The sequence below is a fragment of the Nesoenas mayeri genome (assembly GCF_963082525.1).
Source record: "Nesoenas mayeri genome assembly, chromosome: 2".
Classification (NCBI taxonomy): domain Eukaryota; kingdom Metazoa; phylum Chordata; class Aves; order Columbiformes; family Columbidae; genus Nesoenas; species Nesoenas mayeri.
Window position 1 is genome coordinate 26,788,748 of NC_137543.1, and position 16,704 is coordinate 26,805,451.

The 16,704-nt window shown below is 40.3% G+C and overlaps 1 protein-coding gene across 1 annotated transcript in view; it reads left to right on the forward strand.

Moving 5' to 3' along the window:
• Positions 1-1,022: 1,022 nt before the first annotated feature.
• Positions 1,023-16,704, forward strand: part of TRIQK (triple QxxK/R motif containing) — a gene marked incomplete at its 3' end in the record, with an annotated part of 41,373 nt that continues 25,691 nt past the window's right edge. The window contains exon 1 of the mRNA XM_080340259.1: positions 1,023-1,099. Within this exon, the coding sequence (XP_080196385.1) occupies positions 1,039-1,099 (61 nt within the window). The 5' untranslated portion in view covers positions 1,023-1,038. The remainder of the gene's footprint in view (positions 1,100-16,704) is intronic.

A 16,704-nucleotide genomic window follows, 5' to 3' on the forward strand; every position in this document is an offset into this window, starting at 1 on the left:
TGTGACTATAAAAGCCAGGTATTTTTTGACTATGGAAAAAAAGGTGAAAAGAGCGTATTTGTAAAGTCTTACTGCATCTTTTGAGTGACAGCCCTGCAATGGGATGGATATGAGACCGTAAGGTTTTGCATGTTAAATAGGTATATTGGGAGTTGGCTAAAATACTACTCAGATGATGCTTGTTCAGTTACATGGATGGTGTGGCAGCACCAAAGTACCAAAAAGAGCATCTTTGGATGAATGATGGTGTAGTTCTCTGTGCAATCCTAGTGTCACCTGCCTGTGCTGGGCAACACGAGGAGCCCGTTTGAGGGTCACGATGGTTGTTACCTTAATGCACTGAAGGGGATTTAAACTCTCAGTACTGAGAGGTGTAAAATGGGTGCAGCCCCAGCTCTCACCATTATGCTCCACGTTCTTTTCATTTGCAGATCTCTAAAGCCCATGGCAGGAAAGTAGGAGAGCATGGGGTTGCTGTGGTTTGGGGATCTTGTTCCTCTCTTTTGCTCGGGTTGGCTGGAGGGCTGTGTCTGCAGGGGTGTTTCCTGGGCAATTACACCTGTGGATGCAGACATGCCCTGTCCTGCTTCAGGTGCTCTGGCATCATGTAAATGTGTTTGCCAACAATACAAGCAGCTCACAATGCTACATTCACTCCCTGGTTTACTAAAGAAAAAAGAAATAGGAAAGTAAATCAGAAGTAGCAAATGCTGAATTACAGTGCATCGGTTTAGTTACTTTTTTCTGTAATGTTAATAACCCGTGCAATGGGGAGAAAGGTATATTTAGAATTTATCTAATAGTCTGCAGGATAGTGATGATTAACTCCGGTGTTTCATTGTACTCTGGGAAGGCTGATGTCTTTGTGTATAATCATGTAAATGTTACTTATTACAGTTTGTTGTTTTTTGTGTTTTTTGTTTTTTTTTTTTTCTGATGTTAGAAATCATTGATTTCCTTAGTAAATTATTTAAGAATAATGCTTTTTTTTTTTTTTTTTTTTTTCTGATACTGACAGTGATTTTTGGATTGAAAACAATGGGTAGAAAAGATGCCTCTACAGCAAGGACTCCTGTTGACCAATACAGGAAACAAATAGGTAAGAGATCTGAAGAAAAGTTTGTGTGCTTAACAAAAAATCTCCTTTTTTTTGAAGCCAGAGCAGCTTGTTTAACAAAATGTATTATTCTTCTTCAAAAAGTTCATGTTGCTTGTGAGTGGTACAAAGTAATGCATGCTCTAGGAAAACATTTTTTGTATACTGTTGACTAGTTCATTCAGCGAAACCTTTTTTCCAGCCAGGGTTTCAAATAACTTGAAACGAGTCCATGTTCTGTGTTTGGAAATGCTAGTGAAATACTGCAGTGCTACATGATGTTTCTAACTGTTTGAACTTTCCTGATTTTCCTCTTTGTTTCCAGTGTAAAATATGGGCATTTCTGGCAAAATACTTTTACAACTTTGTAAGAATTTTTGATACACTGAATGACACAGACCTTTACATTGTATAATGACATTCATTCTCACATTAATGGAACATTTTTAACATTTTAATACTTTTTTCTATTTTTTTTCTGTTCTTACCATTGTAAATGTAGGTTATTTGTATACAAAGTACACACATGCACATACATGAACACATACACAGGTATGTACATTGCAGACACAAATCCCTATTTATTTGCTTAAATGCGAAGGTATTATTTTTGGAATCCATATATCAGGATTATGTCTATGTGTTAAATAGTGTTATAAAACAGACACAATATTTTAAATGTATGTATATAAAATGAAGTACCTTAATCTATTATCAGTTATTTAAGTAAATGACTTTGTTTTACAGTTGCTAAGCACCCACATCTGTGTTTAAATATGCAGAACAATGGCAAGTGTCTGGGAAAAAAAGCCTGTTTATGATGTACTTTCTCATGGTTAAAGAGCTAGGATATGTGAACAATCTTATTTTTATCATCTCTTAATTTTTTCAGTGCTGCCTTACTATTTTAACATAAGTGTTTTAATGGTCTTTCCTGCATTTAAAGTTGAAATAAGGGGTTATTTTATATTTTATTTCTTTTAAATACCCATGGAATGCTCCATATTTCCTAGTCCTGGACAGTTAACGTGACTGGCTTCCTTGGTTAATTCTCTGACATACATAGAAACGTGGCTGAAAACCTCTGAGTAACTTTATGGATGGGAAGCAGATAGGCTGATGGCAGATAGCCCACCAGGACAGATGTTTAAATAGGTGGGCTCTCTGCTTTTGTGTGATTTAGGTTTTATGCAGAGAACCTTGCGAGGAAACTAGTACCTAGCAGAAGATGGCACCACAAGTATTTCACCAAGATGGGTTTGATAAGAAGCGGGAGGTCTGCAGCTCATCTTTGGGACAGCTCGTCCAGTGTAACTGGATGTTTGGAAAGCCAATGTTTAAGTCAGAATCAGCTTTCTGGCATTTTCTCTGCATGTTTTTCATTGTGGTCACTTATTTTTAATCTGCTTCCTTTAGGGTTGCTTTTATTCCCTTTGTGAACACCTTCAGGTGGCCACAGTTGGGGTAATTTTTTAAGGTCTTCCACAGGGTGAAAGAAAGCAGTGATCTCCATCAGGATCCCTACAGAGCAGGCTGGGCTGCTGGAGGACCAGGGAGGTGTAAAGCTGCGCCCGAGACTCACAAAATTACCTCCTGCTCTTTCATAACTTGGGCTCCTTCTTGCACATTATCACTGTGTGGCACCGTGGTTGGATGTCTCACACCTGTGAGATGCCAGGACCGATCAGCTGTGACTGAGCAGGGGAGAGGACACTGCGCTGTAGCAAGTGTCAAGAAGATTCGTATCGGGGCCCAGCACTCAGAGGGATCCTGTTATATAGCTGTTATATAGCTAACTCTCTGTTTTTAGGCTATCATGTTGTCTGAACAATTTGGCACCTTCCATGTTTGTGATACGATGCAGTACTGTGATCCATTGGGTACTGCAAAATACAGTGTCTGAGAGGGTTTGTAATAAGCTCATTTTCCTTTGATGTGATGCATTGCTCTTAACTTGGCAAAAGCAAGTGTTAAAAATTATCATAGGGAAGAATATCACACCTGCAGGCAAATAAACTGCATAACCTAGAAGCTGTTTCTGTGACTCTAGTATTACTTAGAGGACAGAGAGCAAGAACTAAAATAGACTATCTACTGCCTTTTACTCTGATTATGGCTGTTCCAGCTCCCACTCTGGTCATTCACTGATGTAGCCATAGAATTTGCCAATGGAAATTAATTCTCTGATCTCACCAGTAAACTTAATAAATGTGAGAGAGGGGAGGTCAAAATTTATGGATATATGGTTTAACACCTCAGTGTTGCAGGCATGTTTGAGTTTTAGGTGTAAGCATTTTGGTCTAACTTTAAGCCTGGTAGCTGAGCTTAGTGAAGTTATCCCTCTAGTATCATTATGCCTTTAGGTGTATTATAGGACAAACAGGTGTATTATTGACAAATATTGTCAAATTATGGCAAGAACTTTTCTTGCCATGATTAATATGGAAATCTTTCAACTTTTTTGCCATTACTTCTTGATTTTTTTCTTCTTCTATGGTTTTTTGTGAGTGATGATAATTCATCTGTTTATCACAGAATCACAGAATGGCTGAGGTTGGCAGGGACCTCTGAAGGTCATCTGGTCCAAACCCCTGCTCAAGCAGGGCCACCTAGAGCCAGTTGCCCAGGACCCTGTCCAGATGGCTTTTCAATATCTCCAAGGAAGGGAACTTCACAACCTCCCTGAACAACCTGTTCCTGTGTTTGACCACCCTCCAAGTAAAAATTTTTCTCATATGTTCAGTGTGTGCCCATTGCCTGTGGTCCTCTCACTGGGCACCACTAAGACCTGGCTCTGTCCTCTTTGCACCCTCCCTTCAGATATTTACACACACTGATGAGGTCTCCCCTGAGCCTTCTCTTCTCCTGGGTATGCAATCCCAGATCTCTCAGCCCTTCCTCATAGGAGAGGTGCTCCACATCCTTCATCTAATTCTTCATGATTTGATTTCATTCAGGTGCTTATTGGAAATTATATAGGAAGACTTTCCATTTTTTCTTAGAATCTGTTCATTAAATAAGCCCTAGATCTGGCAACATAGGTACTTTTGCAAGGAGTACTTTTAGGTACTTCATACTTAGGTACTTTTACTTTAGTGTGAGGCCATTTAGTTGAAGACTCTCTGGAATACGGAATGCTGTCATGCTCCAGGACTGTGTAGCTTATGGGAGGGTCATTCTCGTTTGTATGAGAACAGAGACAGAGGGCTCATCCATCTTGGAGAGGGATGTTTGACCGCCGTTTCCCAGATAGGTTATATCTAGAAACAGTGGGCAAAGGAAGGCTGCATGGGGCCTGTCTTTAAAAACTTAATTTATCAAACCCATTTAAAGTTCTAAGTCCATACCTGGACTGATTGCTGTCCTTCCTTTCCATATGTTCCGTATCTATGGATTCTTGAAAATCTTACAGTGGATGCTGGCTGAATAGCTGTCTCTTGCTGACTAAGGGTGTGGTGTTACTTTTTAGCTCATGATGTAATGTTTTCTAGCTTTGCTGGAGAGAAGGTAACCAGATTGAAACTTTTTTAATACCTTTTTTCTTGGATTGAAAATGGCACTCTTCAAGGAACAACATGTCACAAAGTCGTATCAACTTCAACACAGTTTTCAGTTAGATGTTTAGTGGAGTAATTTGATATAAAAGCAGATTTTTAATTTCATTTTGTTCCAAGCTTTCTGTTTTGTTCTGAGTTTCCATACGGCACGCCACATGTTTGCCCTGTGCCACGGTTCAAGTTCACATTGATCACTTCAGTTCAGCCGTTTGCCTTTTTCTCTCCTCTGTGAGCTCAGGATTGCTCGTGCCTTGTTTGCCGCTGTGCCATTAGCAGTTGCTGTTTGTTTGAGACGTGTTTTCAGAGGATTCCCCAGGCATAGAGACTGATATTGCTCTTCTCTGTCAGCTGGCTTTCAGCCATCTCTCCTGCCACCAGCCAAAATTTGCCTGGAGTGCCTCTCGTTCAGCAAGTGCTCCGGTATCCGACAGCAGCACCGCCTTTTCTGTGAGGAGCGGGGGCAACCTTGTCGCTAGCAGACCAAACTGGCACTGGCTTCATGAAGACTGTCCCCAGGTGGGACAGGCAACAACAGCAGCAACCTTTTCAAACTGGCATGGACTGTGCCAGGAGGAAGGAGGATAGTGAAGAGGGAATCTCCTTGTTCGATTCCCTGTGAGCTGCTGAGGCTCTGGAGGGGGCATGAGGAAAAGTAATCTTAGCGCTTTTTATTCATCTCTCTTATGTACCCAAACATCCACGTGTAGCGCAGCAGCAAACAGGGCAGCTCTCCTGCACAGCATTTCCTTCTCACTGCTGCTGTTTGTGCTGCTGTGCGTAATTTGCTGGGAGCGAAGGAAAGGTGTGAGGCAGTATACATCTTTCTACATTTATGCAGCTTTGCTCCACAAATGCTGTGAAAATAGCAACAGGTTTTGTACCATATTTGCTTTGTTTACTGTTATGTGTGCTTTAAGTTCCCAGAACAATTCCACATGTATATTTTCGATCCTTCTTCATCTGGTGTGTCGCTTGCTCGGCATGGAAGCCACAGGATTTGTGGGTAGTGTTCATGACTCGTGTGATTGCGGGATCCTAAGCAGGCATACTGAGAGGATTATAGCATAACTAAAACCTGGTCTACAAATCAGGAATAGACATACTTTTGGCTCTCATTACTATTGTGTTGCTGTAGCATAATTTTTCATGAGGAGAGGTTGTTTGCCAATCATTCAACCTCCAATTTATAGACTCAAAGGTCTGCTTATTGTCTGCTCTCTATCTTCTGACTTGCCAGCATGATCCTTTAGGAGCTGGAGCTTATGAAGGCACAGCCCAGGGCATGTCTGGAGTAAATGAGGCTCCTCACATCCCCCGGGAAGGAGTAAAAATTATGAATGAAAATAAATTATCTTTTCATTTTGGAAAGCACAGGGTGCTAGGTTGAGCACAATGGCTCGGTGATGAAGGTGGTGCTCAGTGGCGCAGCACGTACAGAGGGCTGAGGTGGTGAAGGGGACTGGGTGGGAGTCCTGAGACCCCAGCTGCAGCAGTGCAGGAGAGGAGAGAGAACTGCCCACCTGAACTAACAGATAAAATTCTATTAATAAAGTTGCCCCTTGTTTTAAAACTCCTTGGTGTGAGGAACTGACGATGCATTCAGAAGAAAGGCACCTCATCCTAGTGCCAAGGGTTATGGTCCTGCTGTAGCCCCAATGAGGTGGATATGAGCTTGTCCCGGTGTGAGTGTGGTGGGCAGAGCTGGGGTCTGTGGCCTCCCAGCCTCCTGCACAGAGCAGCTCAGCTCTCAACTGGGTGATGGCCAAAGGAAGCAGTGCCGGTCTCCCAAATAAGGGCTTTTTTGTGGTAATATGGTTGCACTGACAACATGAAGATATAGACCGTGGTGAGATGGATGGATGGATGGATGGGAACTTGCAGCAGCAAGAACATCTCTGGGGTTCCCATCTCCAGCTACCATCTCAGTCATGAGCATGGACCTGCTGTGTCCTTGTCTCCAGAGGGAAGCCCTTCTTGTGGCAGGTTGCCATCTCCACTTGCCTTGCTGTTCAAATAAATGTGTTTATTCTCTACCACCTCACCTTTTCTTCCATTTGCCATTATCATTCACCTTCACTGTTGCCTTCCTTATCCTGAGTAGTGCTATTACATACTCAAATCAAACTGGCTGCTAACAGTCTTCCTTTTCCACTCAAAAAAGGAAATGTGTTACATTTTGAGACTTTATTCTGAAATATATTACATACTTCAAAGTGAAATGTGATTGTTTTGTTTTGGATCAGGAAATGTTTGTTATCAGCATCAAAATTTTAGATTTCGTTTCTGAAACAACAGTAAGAGCAAAAAAAAATGTTTGAACTGAATTTGTGCCGAAAATTTCAAAATCACACCATTTGTCACAAAAGAGGAATTCCTGTATCTTTTATCTGTTGAGAAAAGGCACGGGACCAAAAGGCAGCATTTGCATCGAGATCTCTCTCTGCTGTCACAAGCAAATATGTAGCAGGGCTGATGTCAATGGAATGAAAATTCTCCATACTATTTTTATAATTAGTAATCTTTTTTTCCCTGTATTTGTTGTTAGTCACCTATTTATTGGGGGAAAGGTAGAGAGAGGAAAAGTACAGAAACAAATACGTGCTATTCTGAGTTGAGACAATAAGGGGAGAGACCTCTACAACTATTTATTTAGAGTGTGAAAACAACCCAAGAAATAGGCAGTTCCAGTGCACAGGGTGCCCTTTTTTTTGCATGTGGAACTCTTGATTTTTTTTTTTACTCTCTTGACTTTTTCTAATAAAAATGTACTATTAAGCACATAATAAAGAAAAGCAGGAAAAGAACCGTCTTTTTGCTATTATGTGTGACTGTTGGCAAGTCTTGGAATCTTTTCCTATACTGAGTTTCATACATCACAGTGAAATGCCACGGATACCACGTGTAGTCCCTTTTCTTTTGTTTGGGAGGAGGTTTTATGAAGAACGAATTTCTTTGTCACAGAAATTGAACTAGATCTTTTGGTCAGTGATTGCTGTTTCGATTTAAGTTTTATGCCAGTGGCATCACTTCTTGGAAACTAAAGCAGGAGCAGCTGAGGAAAACACTGCTGTGAAGTCAAGCCCAGCCTGGCTATACTAATTTATTCCACATTTTGTGATGATTGAGATGTTTTAAAATATGTTCTGTGAAGGCCGATGATGGATTTTAAGCACATAGAGTATGTGATCACTTATTTTTTAAAGTCCAAAGCAGTACAGCTATATTTTATTGCCTTGGCTTGGAGAATAAAAGGTGATGGTAGGTCTGGATATGTACTTGTGTTTGCATGGGTATTATTGGGTTTTCATTTGCTGGGCAGACGCAGCCCCAGGATGAGCAGGGACAGGGGTCTGTGGGAGCAGGTCCACACGCCGTGCATGTGGATACTATGGAGGAAGGTGCTGTATCTCACCCTTGGCTCCCATCCCTGCTCCACAGCGAAAGCCTTGGTTTTCTTTGAACTTGGTTGATTATACTACTCTTACTATACGTTTATACTACGCTTGTAGAGTACCTTTTTACAGATGGAGGCTCATAGTCTACTCTTATTTTAATCTCATCAACAATATCACGATTTCACCTAGTGGAGTTGCTACAAATTTTTTTATGGATGTAAATGAGAGTGAAATTTGACACGCTGTTTCCAATGATTTCAGCATGGTGTTATTTCAAGCATTTGCAATTCCTGTGAGGTATCTGATGTCTACAGGGCTCTTGAAATGATACATATTTGTCTTCATACGTACTCTCATCTTCTGATCTGTTCTTCAGTGGATTCATTTCTGCAGTCAAAAAAGTCAGCCTAAAACAGCCTCTTTGCATCCCCTCCAAAATACATAAAAATTTCACTATAGACACATAAGCATATATGTAATTCATTCAGATGCAGTGCAGTTCAACATTTTTAGAAATTCTTTCACCAGGCTTTGAAAATCTTAGTTCGTATGTGTGAAGGGTGGACTTCACGTTGAGATACGAATACTATGAATCTGTAAATCTAACTTCAGACACCCATTTCTAAAATTCTCAGACATAATTTTTCTATATATACAGTCTTAATATATATGCATTCTCTGCGTGTGGTGTATGTCCTTATATTTCTAGGTAACTTTATGTTGATATAAATGCATGGAGAGTTGGCCAGCGAACTACAAATCTGATTTCCTTGTATTTCATCTTAAGTCAGGAGTGCAGAAGGTGTGAGAATGAAAAGCCCAGTGGACATGCATCTACCAAGATGTGCATAGTTGTAACTGCATTTCCTCAGTTACAATTCTATGAAATATAGTGCCTTTTTTTCCAGCAGTTATGTTTTGTCCAGCCATTATCCCACCATGGCGGGTGGCAGTTTGTGAAACCTCCTCTGCCCCTCCACTCTCTGGACTAGCAGAAATGAAGGCAGCAAGGAGCCTGGCGAGCATTGCAGGAGGCACTGGTCTAAGAAGAAAGACACAGAGTCCCCTTGGCTCAATTCAAGAGGTTTAACTGAAGGGACTTTTGTATTTCATGCTTCAGGATGTGACCATGTGCATTATGTAGTTCAGCAGGTATTGCACCTATTTATGGCCTTAAAAAATATGTGTTCAGGGTAAGCACGACCATAGAACGGTCATCTGGGTTTTGTAATGAATTTGTTCACATTGGTGATTGCTATCATGCGGTCTATTAATTGCACGTTGTCAGGGATTTCTGTAACTCATTTTATTAAAGATTTTTTTTCAATGGGAGCTTTTGCTTCTATTATGCCTTATTTTGGAAGAAACTTAGGAACTGGCTACATTGTGGTTTTCAGGGTCTTGAACTATTTATGGGATTGTCTGCTAGGCTCTGTGTATTACTTGCAGGCTTGAAGTGTTGGATGGGAAATGAGGTAACAGGGCAGCAGGCGAATGATTTTAGTAAGCTCAGACTGCTAGAAAGAAAATATAAAAAGACAGTTGCTTACTTTGAATTACAGTTACAGAAATCGCAAACACCATGTGACTAGATTTTGCTTTTACTCGATGGTAAAGGCTGATTAAAAATAAGCACTTCTTAAAGTATTCGCATATTCGAAGTTATTTTGAGATTTTTCATTTGTGTAGCAATTGGATCAGTACAGCAAAGCACTGTGAACAAAGAGCTCTGCAATAAGAAGTGGAATGTGGGAAATCACATACTCTGCCCAGACTGAGTGCTCTGGTTGCAGTTAATAAATCTGCAGATAATATAAGGCAAGTCACTAATATGTTGTTTAATCTCTGAAGTACTTTACTTGGAATCTGGTCCTTGTCATCATCCCAGCTACATAGATACCCTGTTTACCATGGGACTGACTGTGTGAGTTTTGCTCTGTGAAGGTGTTGGTACTGTTTTCAGATAATACACATATTAATTTTTCAGGAGGTTTGACTTCCTGTTGAATAGGAAAAGTAGAAGAAGCCTGCCTTTTCCTTAATTTATTTTCTGTTAATATCTTATCATTATCACCATGTCTGCATTGGTGCTGTAAGATTTGTAGCAATACTGATATCCTCAATTGTGATATTTCATTTTTCATTAACAAAGTACGAGTAATTTTAGAATTTGTTAGAATTGTTTTTCCTATGGCATTTTAACCAAATACCTATGGGCTTTCTTGTTCATAAGAATTGGGGTTTGAATGATCTAGAGTGTGACAGGTAAGAGGATGTGACACAGCTCACCAGTAAATCACTTGCTCAGGTTCAGCCTAGGTGTTAGTCATGGGAAGATGATAACTGCCTGGCAGATATTAGGTGGCATTTATGATGTGATGTTTGTGCATTCAGTTCCTAGCATAGAAGTGTTGGAAAACATCATTATTTGTTGGCAGTCAAAACAGAGAGGAGCTGGATAATGAACTAGCATATGGAGTGAAACAGTCTCAGCATTAGATGTGGTCCCTTCCACCCAAGGTTACAGGATACTGATGAGAGCATGGCCCACATTCACTGAAGCTGTTTTGAGTCTGAACTCAGAGGGTGCGTTCAGTCCCTCACCTTTGGACCTCCTGAGTGTTGCGCTCGTGCTGACCTGCCTCTTAGGAGTGCTAATTGGTGTGGACACAATGCTGTGTACTATGGCAGTGCGTCTCCTGTTTTGAAGCTGGCTTGCACCTAAAGCACTTCACGTCACAGGCAGAATGAGTGTAGACCTGGCCTGAGGGACCTCCAGTCACTGTCACTGGAGAGCTGGAAGAAGATGGAAGTTAAAGTAGGGTGCAAGTGGGGCCTCTTAGGAGTTTTGCAGGCACTGTGTGGGAATGTATAAGAATCATCTCTGTAGGCTTCTATTCAAACAGGTGAAATGATTGAGTTTGGGCTGGTGATTCATGTCTTCAGCTGTAGGTTAAACGTGCCTGGTACTGCATTATATCACTGATGACAACTGGCATGGAATGACCCTGGCCATACTGTTGAACTCTTTTATCCCTAAAACAGAGTGGCTGCTTGAAAACTGCTCCAGGCCTATGTTAATTCTTGAGCCATGTGTAGGAATTGCCTGGGAGAGGGCTGCTCTGGGCACAAACTGAGCCAGGGACTGGAGTTTGCAGGACATTGAATTCCAGTTCCAGTTAGAATTGTATAATATATTGGTACACGTGCCAACAGATAGGCAGAAGGCACAGTTTGACATTACCAAGTGACCTTTAGCAACACCTACCTATCTCTACTTGTTCCTATCCACATGTCACAGTGTGTATTACACTATACCATCCTCTGGGATGGCACAGCTGTTTGTGTACCATTTTGACCTAGCTTGAAGAAAAAGATTTGCTTGCATGCACAAGCTGAGCTAATACGCACCAAAGAGCAGGATGGCACACAGCAGGGACTGAAATGTGTGGCAAAACTCACACCAACAAGTGCCATAAGCCAGTATTGCTGTCGAACCTATTGCAGAGCCAGGCTGGATGTGCAATAAATCTAGGAAGAGTCTTTATTCCATATAACATGTAGATTGAACAGATTAGGAAGTGTAAGAAGGATTCGCTTCCTGCGTAGGCTTCCCCTGACTTCTTAGAACCACTTTTGATTTCAGTCCAGTGGTCTCTGTAGGTCAGATCAGTCCTGCTGACTGAATTACTTTATGAATAATAACTACAATCATTTAAAGTCATGCATTTTAGAGGTATTTTGCATTTTCTGCAGTAAACAATGATTTTGTCTTCCATACCTGTGGAAGGCACAAGAAGACCTGAATGCAGTTCTTTTTTTGGCATGGCTTTTTCAATAATGTTCAGGTATAGTACAGCGGATTTTACCTACCAATCATTAGAAAGAAATGGAGTGAAGTGAGTAGTGGGATTTTCTCTGAAGAAATACTTTTCCAGAAAAGAAGCTGCAATCTGCTATGTCGTTTCTGGAATAGATGGGGACTGTGCAAACTAGAATGAACTGCACAGGGAGAAACATTGAATAAATTGCAAATCAAATAGAACTAAAGGTACAATCCTTAACATACTTCCTAGTGTGAAGTGTCTCAGAAAATCAACCTGTTAAGTACAATACCAGATGGAAACGATTGGTAGAGTTACAAGAAAATCAGACTCATGTCTGTAACACAGGAGGCTCCATGTATCTTGATAGGCAGCTTGGAAAACCACAGACCCTATAATGTATATTCCATGGAAGACTTTCTGTCCAAATGGCTTAATGGAAAAAGCAAATATGACCTGTTGTGTTTGTGCAAAGAAAACTATCAAATTCTAATGAGTAATCGTCATGAAAAGGACCAAGAGGGAAGTGCTTTCATGTACTCTTCAGAGGCGGAGAATAAAATATTTTGGCTGCAGCAAAAGCAGAAAAAAATGTAGGCCACAGAGAATTGTCTTCCCCATCTCACTTCTATCACTGTTGCAAAAATAGAAATTAAAAAGCATAGTTCAGTGTTAACTTTTTTGCTTTAGCCAGCTACCTTTCAGATAATCTTTAGTCTGAAGGGAAACACTTCCTACAGTCAAGCGTCTTTGAGTAGGAAGGTTGGATTTTATGGTGGCGGAGATTTGGGACAGGTATCACACTGCTGAATTTAGCAAAATTATTTCAGATGCTTATCCTTGTAACTGGAAGCAAGATCCAATCCATAAGAATGAAGATAAAATTAATAACATTTAGATACTGGAAGAGCTTATGATGCTTCTTCACAATTTGTTTGTAGTCTGTTGTCAAAATGCTATGAAAGAACTGTGCATGTTGCTAACTTAGTAATAATTTGGAAAAGTTTCATGATAAAGGAAGCTAAACAACCGTATAGGTTGTCCAAGGAAGTTGTGAAATTTCCATGTCTTGAAATATTTTGAAACTTGAGTTGTATGAAGACATGAGCCATGTGATCTAACTTTGAAGTTAGCTTTGTCTAGCTTCTGGTTAGCATAGGTAACCTTCACAAGTCCATTCCATCTTGAATTATTCTGACATTCTCTGCCAGTATTCTCATTTGTTTCTGAAATGCTGGGAATATTTGCTTAGAATGGTGCTGGCACGGAGTCCTACCACCGAAAAAGTTCTCAGAGCTGCTCAGTACACTCCTGTGCATGGGTATGTGAAGAAACAGAAAACCAATGATATGGTACTTATCATATGTCGCTGCGTGGGAATCTCGGGGTGGGCTGCATCAGCATCTTAAATTATGGCTTGTATCTTTATTTTGATGACCAGCTAGCTTGCTACCAATGCTGTCAATTTGTCAGCCAGAAATCTTAGAGGAAAGGTCCCCTTGTTCCTGACAATCAGCCATGATAATGAAAGAAGTGTATTTTATCCTTGTATGTATTTGTACTTGTAGAGATAAGAAATACTGAAGCCATTTAATATGGCACTGGAGACAGTGGATTTGAAGTACTGAGTACTGCTTTGCTCATCCATGTTTAACAAAGGTGAATTGAAAGAGATGCTGAAAGAACTACTAGGATGACCAAAAAGAGCCTTGTTTAGCAGAGCTGAACACAAACTAAGACAAATTTGGTTCCTCTCAGCGAATGTTTTAGGAGTGAACACTTGGGAAACAATGGTCCATATATGTACAGTCTGTAACTGTATACATTGTCCATAGAGAAATGTAGCTGGAAATTTGAAGACAGTTTCTTGCCAATAGGAGACTGAGCTTCTTGAGTAATATCCTACTGGTAGGGCTAAACAAACAAGAAACCGAAACAAACACCCCCCCAAACAAAAATCCCCCAAACAAACACAAAAAAAGTCCCAAAACCAAAGTTCTAACTTGTTTTCCAAATAACCTTTTTCTATGATCAGTTTTGAACAAAACTGAATGATATGGGTGCCTTTACTGAAAGAGTACTGGATTTCAGTAGTTCACCAAGTCCTCCCTAGTCATATGTTCCATATGGACAAAGTTTCACTGTGAAGTGGAGCAGCTTTCCAAGATATATTTATAGCCAGAAAATGAATTTGGAAGGATTACCGTAACTTTCTGACTGTAGTTTTACTTGTATAAAAATTAATATTGAGTATTTTCACCAAAATCAAGATTTCAAGAGAACTGAAAACATGATCTTGATTTTCACAGGCTTTTTCCTTTTGTTGAACAGAATATGAAATTCACGCTGAAAGTCCAGGCTGAAAGGAGAGAGATGAGGGAAAAGGGGCTCATTCCAATCATAACTTTAACCTTTGTTTCTCAGGGCTTGTGCCTTCCACATAACGTAATGAAACTATCAGAACATTTCCACAGCATCATCTTTTCCTGTTGTGTTTTTTGTTTGTTTGTTTGTTTTTTAATGAATGTCTGGGTGTACATTTGGTAATACTGCTCTTTTTGGTTTTTGTGTTATAGAAGTGCAGTACTTAACAGCCTATCCATAAGTATTGTGTGGAATTTCTCACAGGATCCCCAGTTGTACAGCTTTGACAGGACTTTCCTATGTCACCCCTTGGCCCTGGCTGCTGCAACATGTCCCGCTGATAGGAAAAAGATGTGACTCAGGCATTCTTGTCATCAAAAAATGTCAATGGGAAACTAAAAAGTGGTTCATACCAAATACTTGTAGCAATTAGCTCATCTCCAGGGGGGCAGAAAAGAGAAATGCAGAGTATTTGTAGGTTGTTAAGGAACCTGGGAATATATTTCATTTAGTAAGTAAATAGGAGGAGTTTGGAAACAGTTTACAGCAGGTGCCAAAGGTTGTGGAATAAGGGCACGATAATATGAGCTGTCTCCATTGCTTACATTGCTGATTGAAGCGCTGTCTTTATGTGGACTTTTCCTTCTCCACCTATTTATTTATTGAGCAGCGTATGCAAAATCAGTCATTTCCCAATAATTATTTTAACCTAGTTTAGCACAGTTTGAAAGAACTTCATATGGGTGTGCAACACTAAGCATTACTGAAATCTTTGGCACGAAATTGCTCAGATCTTGGAAGTGCATACCAGTATGGGGGATATTGAAAGAGCTTCATTCCTAGTAAGCCTCGGAAAAGGTTGATATATTGGCTAGAGCGAGTTATAATTGGATAAACACCCAGAGTAGAAAGTGATCAAGGCAAACAATTTATGTGGACATATCACAGGGACGTATCAGCCAAGGCTCCCATTTGATTGTGGTGTGGAGTGCTGGCCTCAGAGAAGAATGAGGTAAGAAAGACTGTCGCCATGTTTCACCTCATCTAATCTCTGCACTTTTCCTAACCTAAAAGAAGGAAGACTGATATCTGGAACTGCTCACACATCTGATGAATCCAAATATTAATGTCTTGTCCAAGATCATACCCAAAACATGTGGCCGACAGAGGAAAATATATACTGGTCCTCATACCCTAACCGTAAACATATTTGTCACCTTCCACTGGTCCCTTGCCTCATTTACTAAACTTAATACAACTGAATCAATGGGTCTTATAATCCATATTTACTTAGCTACTGAAAGAGGAAAGGGCTTCTGAGCAGCATACATTATCATAAAATGATAAAAATTCATAAAAATCTGTATGCTGGTATATATGTTAGGAGCAGACAACTTTATATTTATACCTTGACTTTTCAATGCCTGCCTTTGAACTTGCTAGTATCCGTATCTATATTAAAAATATAGGTGGGTCCCTGAAGATTTTTCCTATGATATTTCTGTGGAGAAAAACAATAAAAAATAAAGCACTAGCACACCATGGAGTGAACTGTCAGTGAAGTCATTTTGGCATGCTCTGTAGCCCTTTTACTGTAAGAAAAAGAAAATTACTGATTAGAACATGAATATTAAATTAGTATTCTATTTCTTCACACTTTTGGATTTTGCACCAAAAGAACTAAGAAGTAACTCAGTGTAAATCGTCATTTCATGTATTTCACTCAAATGCTAGTTGCACTAATTTTTTTTTTTTTATAATTTAGTGTCCTCGATTCTGCAAATGCAGAATCCCTTTGCCAAATTCTTAGAACTTGACATAATCACATCCACTGGCTTTTTCTTGGATCTAGGAAAAGTCTGTCTGTCGTAAGGACTGCCTTGTTACTGAAAGTGAAGTTGTGTCTCGTCTCTTCTGAGGAAATGTGCTGTTGAAAAACAGGCCATAGGGAGGGTGTGTGGCTTTGTTTTGTTCTGTGTTTTGGTATCTGTCTACGAAATGAGACATTTAGGAAAACAATACACTCCAAATGTAAGACAAACCTGTAGGTTGTGAGGAACTGAAAAATAACTCTGAAAAAGAAATGCATTGACTGTTTTCACTCTGCATGCTATGTATAACAAATGTTCCCTTCCTGGTGTGCTTAAAGAACGGAATCAGTCAGAGCGAGAAATGTTAATAGGGAACCATTCAGGTCATTTACAAATGAGCTCTCATCTGTCCTGAGCAATGCCCGTCCCGTCTGCTGGGAGCCCACTGCCACGGACACTGGGAGATTCTCTGCTGATGCTGCACATCAGGACTCTCCCGCAGGAGATGCACTTGAAATAGGACCAAGTCACCGCTCACCTAATGGTGCGTGGCTGAAGTTGTGTGTCCCCTATCAACTGCTGGACCACATTAGGTCACTACTCAGAGGGACTTCTTCAGCCAGGGAAGACAGTGGGGAATGTAGAGATACTTAGAAC